This window comes from Neovison vison, chromosome 1 (assembly GCF_020171115.1).
Source record: "Neovison vison isolate M4711 chromosome 1, ASM_NN_V1, whole genome shotgun sequence".
Lineage (NCBI taxonomy): Eukaryota > Metazoa > Chordata > Mammalia > Carnivora > Mustelidae > Neogale > Neogale vison.
Genome location: NC_058091.1, coordinates 71,267,712 through 71,281,361, shown reverse-complemented (window position 1 = coordinate 71,281,361; position 13,650 = coordinate 71,267,712). Strand labels below are relative to the sequence as shown.

General features: G+C 38.4%; 1 protein-coding gene across 5 annotated transcripts in view; it reads right to left on the bottom strand.

The window, feature by feature from the left end:
* Positions 1-13,650, bottom strand: part of ARHGAP18 (Rho GTPase activating protein 18) — a 194,347-nt gene that overhangs the window by 51,301 nt on the left and 129,396 nt on the right. For 4 of the 5 annotated variants that reach the window (XM_044249111.1, XM_044249101.1, XM_044249136.1 and 1 more), the window contains exons 2-4: positions 9,149-9,342; positions 4,923-5,158; positions 968-1,031 (exon numbers count right to left, since the gene is read on the bottom strand). In XM_044249111.1, coding sequence (XP_044105046.1) covers positions 968-1,031; positions 4,923-5,158; positions 9,149-9,342 — 494 coding nt within the window. Of the gene's footprint in view, positions 1-967; positions 1,032-4,922; positions 5,159-9,148; positions 9,343-13,150; positions 13,408-13,650 lie in introns of all 5 variants that reach the window. The other variant, XM_044249128.1, reaches the window with a different exon arrangement.

Sequence of the window (13,650 nt, the reverse complement as noted above, 5' to 3'; positions counted from 1 at the left end):
AAATAGAGATACTGATGTTCCAAGACTCCAAGACATCCCATGTAATCTTGGACTAACCCGATAGTGAGGAGAAGGCAGGAAACCCTTCCTAGTCCTCCCCAAGTCTGCCTTACACTCCTCCCCTACTACCTCTAATCCCAGTACAACACTATGAATGGTGTGGGCACTCCAGGTGCCAGGTCTGAAGATCATAAACAAAACAAAAGGACAAGTCCCTGAGCCAGCATCTGGCAAACACAGACCACCTCTGTTAACAGTTTTTAAATAATACAGTACAGATTAAATTTTTAAGCTTCATTTGGAATACTTTTTTCTTTTTGCAAATAAGGGAGAAAGCTAAAAATTCTTTCTTGATTAACTGCTAATGAAGTCTTAATACTTGTTTTCACCCATGCCATGAATTTCTAATTCGTTTCAGAAATAACAGGTATAGAAGAGAAAAAGTATGATAAGAATGATAAGGAATTGCTCCCAAAATTATTTTTTAAGTTTTTATAAACTTTCTAAAAAGGAATCCACTTATGAATTAAGAACTTATCGATTTCAGAATGAAACTCCAAATTCTTTGGCTCCACTCAGTAGCTGTATGGCCTTGGGAAAGGCACTTAATATCTCTAAATCTCCATATCCTCATCTGTAAAATGGGTTCAGAACAGTATCTACTATGTGGAGTTCTTGAGTAAATTAAATTAGGTAAAATAAACATCTTCACAAAGTACCTGGCACATGGTAAACAGTTGGGAAAATTGATTAGGCATAGAGATGTTTATACAGAGATGCACAAACATTTAAAAAAAAAATCAAAGGCCCACTATATTTCCAGGCTTATGTAATTATCTACTTGGGAACTTTGTATTAGAATTTTAATAAAATTTGCTTCCTAGAATCGAAGGTGAATGTTTTAAAAGGTTGTATCTGCTTGTTATGCTAATAAACAGGAAAATACAAGAGAACAGGTCCAACATACCATCTTTTCCTTGATATTTATCTTCATTTGTTCTGACTGACTGTGTGTCGATGCCATCTGGAGCCTAAAGATAGAAAGTAAGCCAGTGAGTCATCTCCAACTCACAACCGGGGAAATGGTATTGTACATAATTCCATTACCAGCCTTCAGAGTATAAGAAACATACTCAGAATTGTAACCACCACAGGAAAAAAAAAGTACTATATTTATAATCAACAAGCAATCATCCAACAAATATTAGGTTGCCCCCAATTTGTAGAGACATAATACTAACCCCTATAAGGAACATAAAAAACACTAAGAGTCTTTGCCATGGGTGAGTCTGTCTTGGGTGGCTCACTGGGTTAACTGGCTGACTCTTGATTTCAGCTCACATGGTATCTCAGGGTCCTGGGGTCAAGCCTAACCTCAGGCTGTCAGGCTCTGTGGTCAGCGGGGAATCTGCTTGGGGATTCTCACTCTCCCTCCGCCCCTCTCCCCACACTCTAATAAGTAAGTCTTTTAAAAAAAAAAAAAAAGTTTCCTTGCCATCAAGCACACCACTATTTAGTTGAGTGGTAACGACAAGCTTAAAAAAACTGCTAATATCTAGTAACAGAGTAGATAAAGAAATTGTGGTCTATCCAGACAATGAATATTATTCAGCAATAAAAAGAACTGAAGTACTGATACAAACTGTAATGTGGATGAACCTTGAAAACACTAGACTAAGTAAAAGGAACCAATCACAAGACAGGATTCCTTATCTACAGAATGTGCAGGATAAGCGACTGAGATAGAGATACAAAGTAGACTAGTGGTTGCTTAGGGGTGAGGAGGGCAATACAGGAATGACTGCTAATGGGTTTCTTTGGGGAATAATGAAAAAGTGCTAAAACTGACTGAGGTGATGGTTATAAATCTGTGAATATACCAAAAATCGCTGAACTATAGATTTTAAATGGGTGAATTAGATGGTATTTGGATTATATTTTGATAATGCTGTTATAAAACAAAATTGCAAGTTGACATGTAGGAAATAAAATCAAAATTCTTCAAATTAAAAAAAAAAAAGCCACTAATAAATGTGAGCTAAATTAAAACTAAATTACCAAGCAGGTAATATGAGCTCAGATCGTCAAAGAAACTCTTTTTTGAAGGGGTTGGGGCAGTGACACCTGAAAATAAAATTGTAGACCTCCAAGGGTTTATAGACAGGAGAACATGGCTGGCTCCCCTCGCCAGGAAGTGCCGCCAGGTAATACTTCCTCCTTCCAAGAAAGTCTTCAGAAGGAATTCAGGAATCAGGAAAGGCAGTCTAGTTCAATCATACACAGAGGTAAGTTTGAAAGAATTATTTTTTAAATAATCACTCTATTGGATTTTTATCTCCAGTCAAATGAAGTGTTTGAAAGGATGACAAAAGCCTTCATTTCACCTCATGCCGTTGACCAGAAAGGACTCTCCCCTTCACCGGCAGCTACGAAGAGTCTAGAAAAGCATGAGCCCACTGGTGCAGCTCGTAGAGGACAGTATATAGTGACTACTCAATCACAAAAGTGGCATGAGGGTCGTGATGCTACTTCAGCTCCCCTCAAGACAGAGCAAATACCGTCTTCCTCTCTCTGCCCACAAGCCTGGGAAGGCCAGCCCTCCACAGCACAATGAACACAGTGAGCAGAGCTAATCTTCCATACGAACACATATTTTGGAGCATGCGGTCAGAACTGTTTTCCTTAGCAAATGAAGATACCAGTGCCGACGGTATTCCTTTCTGTATAATATTTCCTCATGTCAGCAAGGGCTTCGTGAGGAAGCATTTTATTTTATTTATTTATTTTTAAGATTTTATTTATTTATTTGACAGACAGAGATCACAAGTAGGCAGAGAAGCAGGCAGAGAGGGGAGGAAGCAGGCTCCCCGATGAGCAGAGAGCCCGATGCGGGGCTCGATCCCAGGACCCTGGAATCATGACCTGAGCTGAAGGCAGAGGCTTTAACCCACTGAGCCACCCAGGCACCATGTGAGGAAGCATTTTAAAATGGAAGAGCCAAATTTGTACTTCTTTGAGAACAGAAGAACTGCAAGTGAAGATGTCTGGCCCCTGTTTCCTTGAGGAATGGGAGACGTATCTCTAATGGGTGGCAGTGTTCTGATTAAAGGCATGCAGTGTTCGCAAATTAACGTGATTTTAATTTACTTGTGCTGTTTCTCTCTTAATGGTGCCATCAGATGATACAATCCACCCATTACCTAGGAATCAAACCATGTGGCTTAGATATTACCGAGAATTTGCTGAAAACTGCTGCTTCTAGCAGTGAGTAGCAACATCCTCTTGGAGACTGGCAGGAATCCCACAGCAGACATTTTACTTAGACTCCGTTCTCTCCCCCTCCCCCTTTTTGCTTCCTCTTAACTCCCTTAGGGAGGGTTCTTTAATTGGGAAGGAAATGTCATAATACTGTATTTCCTTACCATTCGTTTTCCTACATCTGGAAACCTAGTCCAGTCCTTCAACCCCAGTGGCTGTCCCAAATAACCACTGGGTGGTATGCAAGTGTTTAACTGCCTCACAGCAGCGAGAGACCTGCCTCGAGCAATCCAGTGACCCCAAAACTCCTATCAAATAGACTGGAGTTGATCCAAAATTGCCTATGCAAACAGAGTAGCAATCTGAAGCCATTAAGGATTTCTCGGAAGAATAAAATGTTTACAGAAAGAAAACCTCTATATTTAAAGAAAGATACTTTAAATACAAGGTATTTTTCTTTTTTAAGAATCATATGATTTTTGGTACCCTTCATTTGTAGTATAAATAGGATATCCTGTTCAGATAACTTAATATCAGAATCATATAGGGAAACCCAAATACAACAGGACACGCAGTGGTTAAAGGCACCTACTTCAAAGTCACACAGATTTGGGTTTACTATCTACGGGACATTGAGCAAGTTACTTAAAGTCTATGAGCCTCAGCCATAGACTGGAAATGGTAATCCTCATTCGCAGGACAGCTGTAAGGATTAAATGAAATAAGCAAGCAAAGTAGTTAGCACAGTAAGTGTTCAGTTGTGGTGGCAGGAATTAGTACTACTATCGTCACCGTTCAAGATTCCTTTTGTTTGTTCTCATTCCAAAACCCTCCTGGGTTTCTAGGCCAGGACTATTCAGTACACCTAAGAATAATCCAGAATGTAAATCCAATTTAACCTTAAGAATACCATTTAATTCAGCTAACTTTTTTTTTTAGAAGATTTTCTGATAAAGGAAGAGATTATATTAATTTACATTTTGTGTAAGCTCCTTGCATCCTCATAGATGAGTACAAAACAACCCACCAAGAGGTTGTTCTAAGCAACCGAGGTCTCTCACTTTCACCATGCCTGCCCTGTTATCTCTTCATCCATCAGCCCCACAGTCTCCTCACCGATTCCAACAGCTTCCATTATAAATTAATCATCCTGACAAATATTTACTCAAATCTCCTACATGCTAGGCACTATGTTAAGGACTCGACACAAAGGGGAAGTTATTTCATATTTCAGGGTTCCTGCTTTCTAATTATACTGCAGTTAGCTCCCTCACCAACCCTCCCCCCCCCACACACATACACATGCACACAGACTTCAGTTCATCCCCAAATGAGTCTCAGGAAAGGCAAATATTCAAACAGGAGTTAATAACTAAGGAAGAATCCCTTACCTCCTACTTTTCTGTAAGTAACAGTCAGTAGTCAGGACAACTAACACAAGGATTATCACACTGAATTTTAACTTGTTTAATTTTCTGCCCCAACAGTGTAACTTCTAGAAGACAGGGACTAGGTCTCTCTCGATCCCTGCCAGCACAGAGCTTTAGTGCCTGGTATACGAGTGCTCATTAAGTTTTTAATTATCTGAATTAAACTGGATTGGCCTAACCGGTTCAAAGCCTTTATTCCTTTGCTTTAACATCAAAAAAAAAAAAAAAACCTACTTTTTCTTTTGACTCTCTCTGTTGAGCAAATATGTCTCTGACGTCAGGAATCTGGTACTGTTTGTTTTTTTTCCTCAAGGTCTGGGAGACTGTCTCTACTCGTTTCTGAACAGCAGCTGCCTGGGTCCGAGTCAGTGTTGACAAAAACACCATGCTTTCTTGGGAATCTCCAGCAGACTCTCCGAAGAGATTGGACAAACCAGCTTCCTTAAGCCACTCTTCTTCCAGTTCTCCCTCTAAAGGCAGTAGAGAAAAATGGGGTTTAAAAATCACAAGATATGAAAACTTTCACATTTTTTAAGCTTTCCAAACATGCTTGCTGACATTCTTCTGCTGAAGTCAAAATGCAGTGCTAAGAATCATTATCTGAAATTGGACAACAGCCATCAACTCCCGCCACAAAGATATCAAATTTTAGATCCATTTCGTGTATACTCAATTGAAAGTTTTAAATGACTTCACAAGTGATTAACCTCTATAACATCCCTGCTGATTAACTAGGGCAAGATAGTACTGCTCCCTTTCTGGAGATGAGCAAGCAATGAAAAGATAACTTACTTCCATCAAGTTACAGAAGGAAGTCAATGCTGGAGATATCCATTAAAGCCTTGTTTCTTGGCTTAAATTCAGCACTGCCCTAGAGTCCAACAGTGATTGATGGAAAGGCCTGTTTTCTCTGTTCACTGTAGCTGACATGGACTATTGCAAAGAAGTAAAGAGTATCTAGACATCAGGAACTAATCAATTTCAAATCAAGTTTTTAATGCCCATAGTAAGCACATCAGATTCACATTTTTTACAAATTAAAAAACAAAGCACACTATTTTAAACAAAAAAATATAGCTTATTATAGGAAACTAATTACATAATAATTCAAAACACTGAAAGCAGAAAGTAAACAGTAAAGCAAATATTGTATAAGATCTATGAAAATTACAGAAAAACAGAAAGATAACAGAATAGATTCCCTCCAAGCACTAAGTTTATAGAGGAAAGTGAAACACCGATGACCTGAGACCTCAAAGACCTTCCTCTACACACCACTTCTCCACGTTGACAGCCACGTGACTTTGGACAAGTCACTCAGCCTCTCTGTTCTCCCATCTGCAACATAAAGAATAATTGTCCTGGCTGCCACGTAACCTTGAATGAGAGAACGTTCCAAGGGAGGAGCTTTGTGGAGCTCTATTACAGCCTCTGTATCCTTCCACATTGTATAAACTCCTTGAGGGCAGAAGTCTAGTATATCCTCAGTTTTAAGAAACATAAGGTAGTGCCAGGCATTCTGCACACTGGGTAATAAAAACTGTTTATGGACGATAAAAAGCCAGCCACTATTATGAATACGATTAAGGTAGAATGTGGTATACATGTATGAAAACAACCTGCTGGGGCGAGGGTAGAAAAAAAAGCAGATATTGACATGCTAGGAAAAGAAAACAAGATCTAAATACAGAGGCACTTGACCCATTAAAAAGTAGAGGTAAAATTCAAACCATTTAAAGTCAAACAAAAGGCACGGGCCTTCTTTATAATCACATTATGAACAACAATCTATAAATTCATTTTATTCTTGGAAAATTATGAAATAGATAATGACACACGGCTATGTATCAGACCTGAATGCTATTTTCTGGGAAATATTTTCTCCTTATTCAGCAGACCACAGCTACGCTGCTTCCATCCTGAAACTCTGAGCCCGAGCATTTGGGCCATGCACTGATTATCACAAGTAAGCTCAACTTTACAGGAAAATTAGAAAGACTGAGAGTAAAATGAAGAACCCAAACAAAAGAATGATTTGACTATAATTTTATAAATCTAAGAGACATTAAATTATCTTGACAAAGTCCCAAAAGTTCATTTTCTCTTTTGTGTCAGAGACAACCCATGGAATGGGAGAAGATATTTGCAAATGACGCTACAGACAAAGGGCTGATATCCAAGATCTATACTGAACTCCTCAAACTCACACCCAAAAAAACAGATAATCACATCAAAAAATGGGCAGAAAACATGAGTAGACACTTCTCCAAAGAAGACATGCAAATGGCTAACAGACACATGAAAAAATGTTCATCATCACTAGCTACCAGGGAGATTCAAATCAAAACCACACTGAGATACCACCTTACGCCAGTTAGAATGGCCAAAATTAATAAGACAGGAAACAACAAGTGTTGGAGAAGATGTGGAGAAAGGAGAACCCTCTTACACTGTTGGTGGGAATGCAAGTTGGTGCAGCCACTTTGGAAAACAGTGTGGAGATTCCTTAAGAAATTCAAAATAGAGCTACCCTATGACCCTGCTATTGTACTACTGGGTATTTACCTCAAACATACAGATGCAATAAAAAGAAAGGCCATATGTACCCCAATGTTCATAGCTGCAATGGCAACAATCGCCAAACTGTGGAAAGAGCCAAGATGCCCTTCAACAGACAATGTATAGAGAAGATATGGTTCATATATACAAGGGAATATTACGCCTCCATCAGAAAAGATGAATACCCAACTTTTGTATCAACATGGATGGGTCTGGAGGAGATTATGCTAAATGAAGTAAATCAAGCAGAGAAAGTCAATTATCATATGGTTTCACTTATTTGCAGAGCATAAGGAATAACATGGAGGACGTTAGGAGAAGGAAAGGAAAAGTGAGTTGGGGGAAATCAGAGGGGGAGATGAACCATGAGAGACCATGGACTCTGAGAAACAAACTGAGGGTTTTGGAAGGGACAGGGGTGGGGAGATGGGTGACCATGGTGGTGGGTATTAAGTAGGGCACAGATTGCACAGAGCACTGGGTGTGCTGCATAAACAATAAATCTTGGAACACTGAAAAAATGAAATAAAATTGAGGAAAAAAAAAGAAACATGAAATTAAGAAACGTCTCCAATTTTTCTTTTTAAAGTATTATTGGTATTTTTTTTTTTAAAGAAATGTCACAGCAAGGGGGAAAAAATCTATGTATGTAGATTCTCTTTAACAGTTCAGTGCTAGGTCATTTGCATAAGAAGTACTCTGCTGAAAAGGAGATCAGTATTAGTGGGTTAATAGGCACTGACTCTTTATTGGGGCATGCTGATCAACTGACACCAAAAAACATACTTACAAACATATGGGTGGCACAAGACAGAGAAAGAAAGATAAAATGGGATGCCTAACTGGCTTGGTCAGTAGAGCAGGCAACCCTTGATCTCAGGGTCATGAGTTCAAGCCCCATGCCAAGCATGGAGCCTACTTAAAATAAAAATTTAAAAAAAAAAATTTTTTTTAAGAAGAAAGCAAATATAATAGATGCCAGAATTGGTCATCAAAAATTTAGTGACTGCTTGAATTTACGAGATTGAAAAAAAAGTATAAATTTTAAGGGAGAAAAATGTTTTATATGTTTCTTCTATAATAACAAATATAGTAATAGAGATTGTGGGAAATATAGCTAGAAAGAAACTGGAGACAAATTATGGAACAAACAGAAGAAAAAAGCAAATATGGAGGCTGAAAATGCTAATGGCATACACTGTCCAAATCTATACCCACAGGCTAGCTGGCTAAACCTGCAGCGTTATACCCAGTCGGGGGTACAAAATGACCAGGGCTGAGAAAGGTCCAAAAACCACCAGAGGGGCTGGTAGGCAAATCTTCTTTTCCTTCTGGAAGGACATGGTGAGGAACAAGATAAGCATCTTCAAACATTTGAAAGGTTATTCCGTAAAAAACAGAACTGGCTTGTTCTGATCTTCCAAAAGCCAAAATGTCCAAGGTAGAGGATGACAGATTGTGAACCAATGAGATAAAGTACATCAAGACAACTCAAGGTGACTGACCAACAGAAAAACAGCATCACTGCCAAGTAGTGAGATTTCCAGTCACATTTATACTCACTAGAGAACAATCGACCTTGTGGCTAGAATACCACAGAATGAAGGTTAGATCACTTCAAAGACCAAGTCGAATCCTAGGGGGTCTATGAAACGGTAAGTCTAGCCAACAAGATTCTAGCCATCTCTCAGACCAAGTGAATTTATTTACTCATGCTACATAAACGTGGCTGCTGCATCCATAGATCTGTTGCAAACAAGTAATTGTCAAGTTGAAACAACTAGCATTATCTTATTTTGGTTGTCTTATCTTTAATTTTTGTTGAGGCTGCCGTCCCCTTTATCCCCATGTATCATCTCCCAGAAACATGCACACAAACGAAGTTTTATTTTAGTTACTACCATCAGGTTCTTTGACAATGACCACTTCTTGATCTTGTCTGTTTTCACTTGATTGCTCGATATTTTCTATTTCCGTCCAATAGGGCTCCATAGATAGTTCATCCAAAGAATCCTGAGAGCTTGATCGGTCAAATGGCGGTTTTTCGCGAACTTTGGTGATTTCCTGGTTCATGGTATACTGACCATACTTGCGGCTGTAAATTCAAAAGGAGACATGGTTCATTTTAATATATGAGGAAGTAGTACAAATTCTAAGACATCAGGGTACTGACTTAACAATTTGGAAACTCCATAAGTTCCCCTTAATAAAACCGAAGAGATATATATTTTGAAGCTATTTACCTAGAGATACCAATAATTATAATATGCCTGCAGAATGAACAAAAATTTTCACTAGCCAAAAAAAAAAAAAAAGGCAGTGTGATAAACCATTTTTCCTTTCCATTTTATGTGAATTATTTTAAGATTTCTTTAAACCTATAACTGTTCTTAGAAAGCAACAGGTTAAATCTTGATTAGAGCCCATTAGTTAATTGAGATTTTTTAATACAGCATTTCATATTTGTCATTTATATCTACAAACAAAACTCAGTGAGCCCTTACATAACAAATATCTGCAATCAATAAATGAAATACTATTTGAATTTCTTTTTATTTTTGGAACCAAAACATAAATAGGAGAATGTCATATTACATTTGCTGTTATATCTTACTATAGAAAGCAACTCTTAACCTTTGTTTGAAAATGTGCCCATTGCTGATATGCATTTTAAAATATGGCAAAACATTATCGGGAGAAAACATTTATGGAAATTCTGAATAAATAGCTAGGAATTACCTCTTAAATACTGATCTCAAATACTATCTATGAAGAAAAGGATAAATTGAGTAAGTGAAAGTATTTTTATGACTTGAAGTTAACTATATTTTTTATAAGTCACATCCCAAATACTAAAGTGAATTAAAAGATGCTATAATAAATAAGCTTATATGTGTGTGTGTGTGTGTGTGTGTGTGTGTATAAAATCCCATATACAATAGAAATACTAAATTTTTATTCTAATTCTTTTTTATATTCAGATGGGGAGCCTATTTAAAAAAAGAAAATTTTGAGTATGGCACTTCCTCTTTGTATTCAATTTTTTTTTTTTTTTTAAGATTTTATTTATTTATTTGACAGACGGAAATCACAAGTAGGCAGAGAAGCAGGCGGAGAGAGGAGGAAGCAGGCTCCCTGCTGAGCACAGAGCCTGATGTGGGGCTTGACCCCAGAACTCTGGGATCATAACCCGAGTGAGCCAAGGCAGAGGCTTTAATCCACTGAGCCACACAGGCACACACACACCCCCTTTTTTTAAATATAATTTGAAAGGCGTCTGGGTGGCTCAGTTAGTTAAGCATCTGCCTTCAGTTCAGGTCATGATCCCAAGGCCCTGAGACTAAGGCCCATACTGGGCTCCCTGCTCACCAGGGAAGTCTCCTCCCTCTCTCTTTGCCCTCCCTGCTCATGTTCTCTCTCTCTCAAATACATAAATATTTTTTAAAAGAAAATATAATTTGAGTGGGGACAATAATCAGGGAACTAGAGTTTTGTTATTCTAATTTCAAATTGCTCTTTTATCTCCCAGGAGGATGTTAAGAAATAATACTCTGCTACACGGGTTTTCCTACTACACATATGAAAATAAAAAATACCATAAAACAACATTCTTTAATACTATGTGAACACTTTCCACATTTAAACTGGCCTTTCCCATAATTATTTAAAACAGAAGGATTTAATACTACATAACGGAGAGGGTCACTAAACTTTGGTAATTTCTACCTGTTTAATTCCAACTGGTTTCTTAGAAAAAGCAAAACACTTGCTTGTTGCTACAAATGAATACAATATAACTGACTACTGAACTGTAATATGCTAACAGGCCAGTTTTGCTCCTTTGAAGATGGTTCTCCCTGCCCTACTTAGGAACTTGAATAATGCAGGTTGCATGAGTGAACAATCGCTCTATCTCCCCAGTAGAAGTCTGGGGTGGTGATGGGTTGGCGTTAGGAGTAGGGCCAGCAGGAGGAAGTCTAAACATATTAGTGTGTTTCTCTTTCCTTCAGTCTCCATTGTCCATTGTTTGCCTCCCCCATCCCTTAATTCAAGGGACACTTCCTCCCTCCCTACCCAAACCGTCCTGTTTACATCCCTATATCCCATCCTGGTCCTTTGGCCTTGCCCCACTGGCCAACCTTCAACGTTGTCATTTTAGTGACTCTTAAATTAGACTCTTAATTTATCAGACTTAATAAATTAGACTCTTAAATTTAGACTCTTAAATTAAAATGTGAATGGGAAAGCTATCTCTCTCTTAAAAATAAAAACTTCAGGGGTGCCTGGGTGGCTCGGTGGGTTAAAGCCTCTGCCTTCGGCTCAGGTCATGATCTCAGGGTCCTGGGATGGAGCCCCACATCACGCTCTGGGCTCAGCAGGAAGCCTGCTTCCTCCTCTCTCTCTCTCAGCCTGCCTCTCTGCCTACTTGTGATCTCTGTCAAATAAATAAGTAAAATCTTAAAAAAAAAAAAAAAAAAAAAAAAAACCTTAAAAAAAAGAACATAAATTTTATTTTTATTCCTGTGATAGCAGCTCAACCTATCCACACATTCTATTCCTTAATCCTGCTTTACCAGGATCGTTAAACTAATTGACAGAATGTCTACCAGATTCATTTTTGGTTTGCTTTGTGTCAAATATGTAGATGCCCCATCCTTGTTTTTGTCTTCTTTCCCATTATAATAGAAGACTGTGGTCGACCTAATTCCTATCTCCTGCAACCCTCAATTCCGTGGGCGACCACAATAAATACTGTGGAATGTGTGAAGTGTAATGACCGATGCCAAATAATTTGGTTTATCTGTTCACAGAAAAGAGGTGCAGTTGAACGAAAAGTACATTAAGCTTCTCACTTCTGAAGGAATGTGTTTATTCTGGCAAGAATTTTCCAGTAAATTTCCATTAAGATAGCATGTGCAGAAAAATGCAAGGGCATTGAGCAACAGCATTGTTACGTAAATATACCTTCTATATCAAGCCCTGCTTTCAAAACAGGCAGAAAGCAAAAACCTAATCGCCTAGTGCTAATGAATAGACTCAATATTTTTACTTTAATAAGATTCAAAGCTGAATAGGTTTTTTATAATAACCTGATGATACAGAGTCATGGAATGGAGGATTTTTTTTTTTTCTTTTTTGGATCATTGGTAAATGTTGGAAGAAAATGTTTTCTTTTTTAAACATTAAGCGTATGGGGTTGGAGAGAGGAGGCAAGCATTCAGTGGTAGACTGCCCTCCTTAGCGTGCCATAGATGTTACATTTTCTCTAAAAATGTAGCTGAACGTCTTAAAATTACAGTTTACATCAATAAACCGGTTGTGTCACTTCTTTTCTTAGAATGTACTCTACTTTTGAACCCCAGACAATGGCTAAAAGTGTGGCCCTTCTTAAAACTGTCCTGGTTCGAAGTCCGTTAACTCATTCCTTTCTTCTGTTTCTAGGACTACGTTATCTGATACCATATCTATTCTCCAAACTGGGTTCAAGATCATAAAGTAACATCTGCTAGACATAATGAAGTGCAGAGCAGAAATATTTTTATATTCCCAAAAGACCCAAGCCAACAAGTGGTGCTGAAATTAAAGAAACACGCAGTTTGTACCACAGGCAACTACCAATCACCCTCTCCTGACTTACTGGCAAACAACTGTCCTATGTTAGTCTTCCTCACTTGCCCTCCAGAATCCCATGTGCCAATCATCCTAGGGCCACTCTTCAGAGACTCTCACATTTCTCACCTTTGACAGCTCTAAGCATAGAACTAGACACCGTCATCTGAAAGAAGTGGCTTCCAGCAGGCTGCAGACTTGTGCCCTGTGTTGCGAGCATTCCCACAAGTCACAATATTTTCGCCATGTCTTTTTTTCCTGGGTACTAACATTATTAGCTAACTGACACTTACGGGCCTGCGCGGAACGAATATCCCGTCTTTTTCCTCTTGCTTGCATGTTCTTACACTGGGTTTAAAAAAAGTGGGGTTTTGTTCTATTTTCTTGAAGTATATTTTTCTGTGATATTTTTCCCCCGGTCAGTGAATTTCAGACATAGTGCTACTATTCCTGCCTCTTTTTTATTTTGTCATAGAGAATGTTAAATTGGTCTGACGCAGTTTGTTCTTTTTGGGGAGGTGGACAGTGCCATCCATTAGACTGTGGTCTGCTGGAAAAAAAAAAAACAAGCTGATTGATGATTAATCCTAGGACCAATGCAGGAAAATGACACGCAGTTCTATGGGGCTGGGAGTCTTAAGTACCAATGACTCAGGTTCTACTTAACTATCTCTATGATTCTGGAAAATCATGTGACTTCTCTAACCCAAACTTTTCCTACCCATAGAATGGGAAGAACACCAGTGTAGCCTTGACTGCTATGTGTCGTGAGTTACCGAGTGAGAATTCCTCC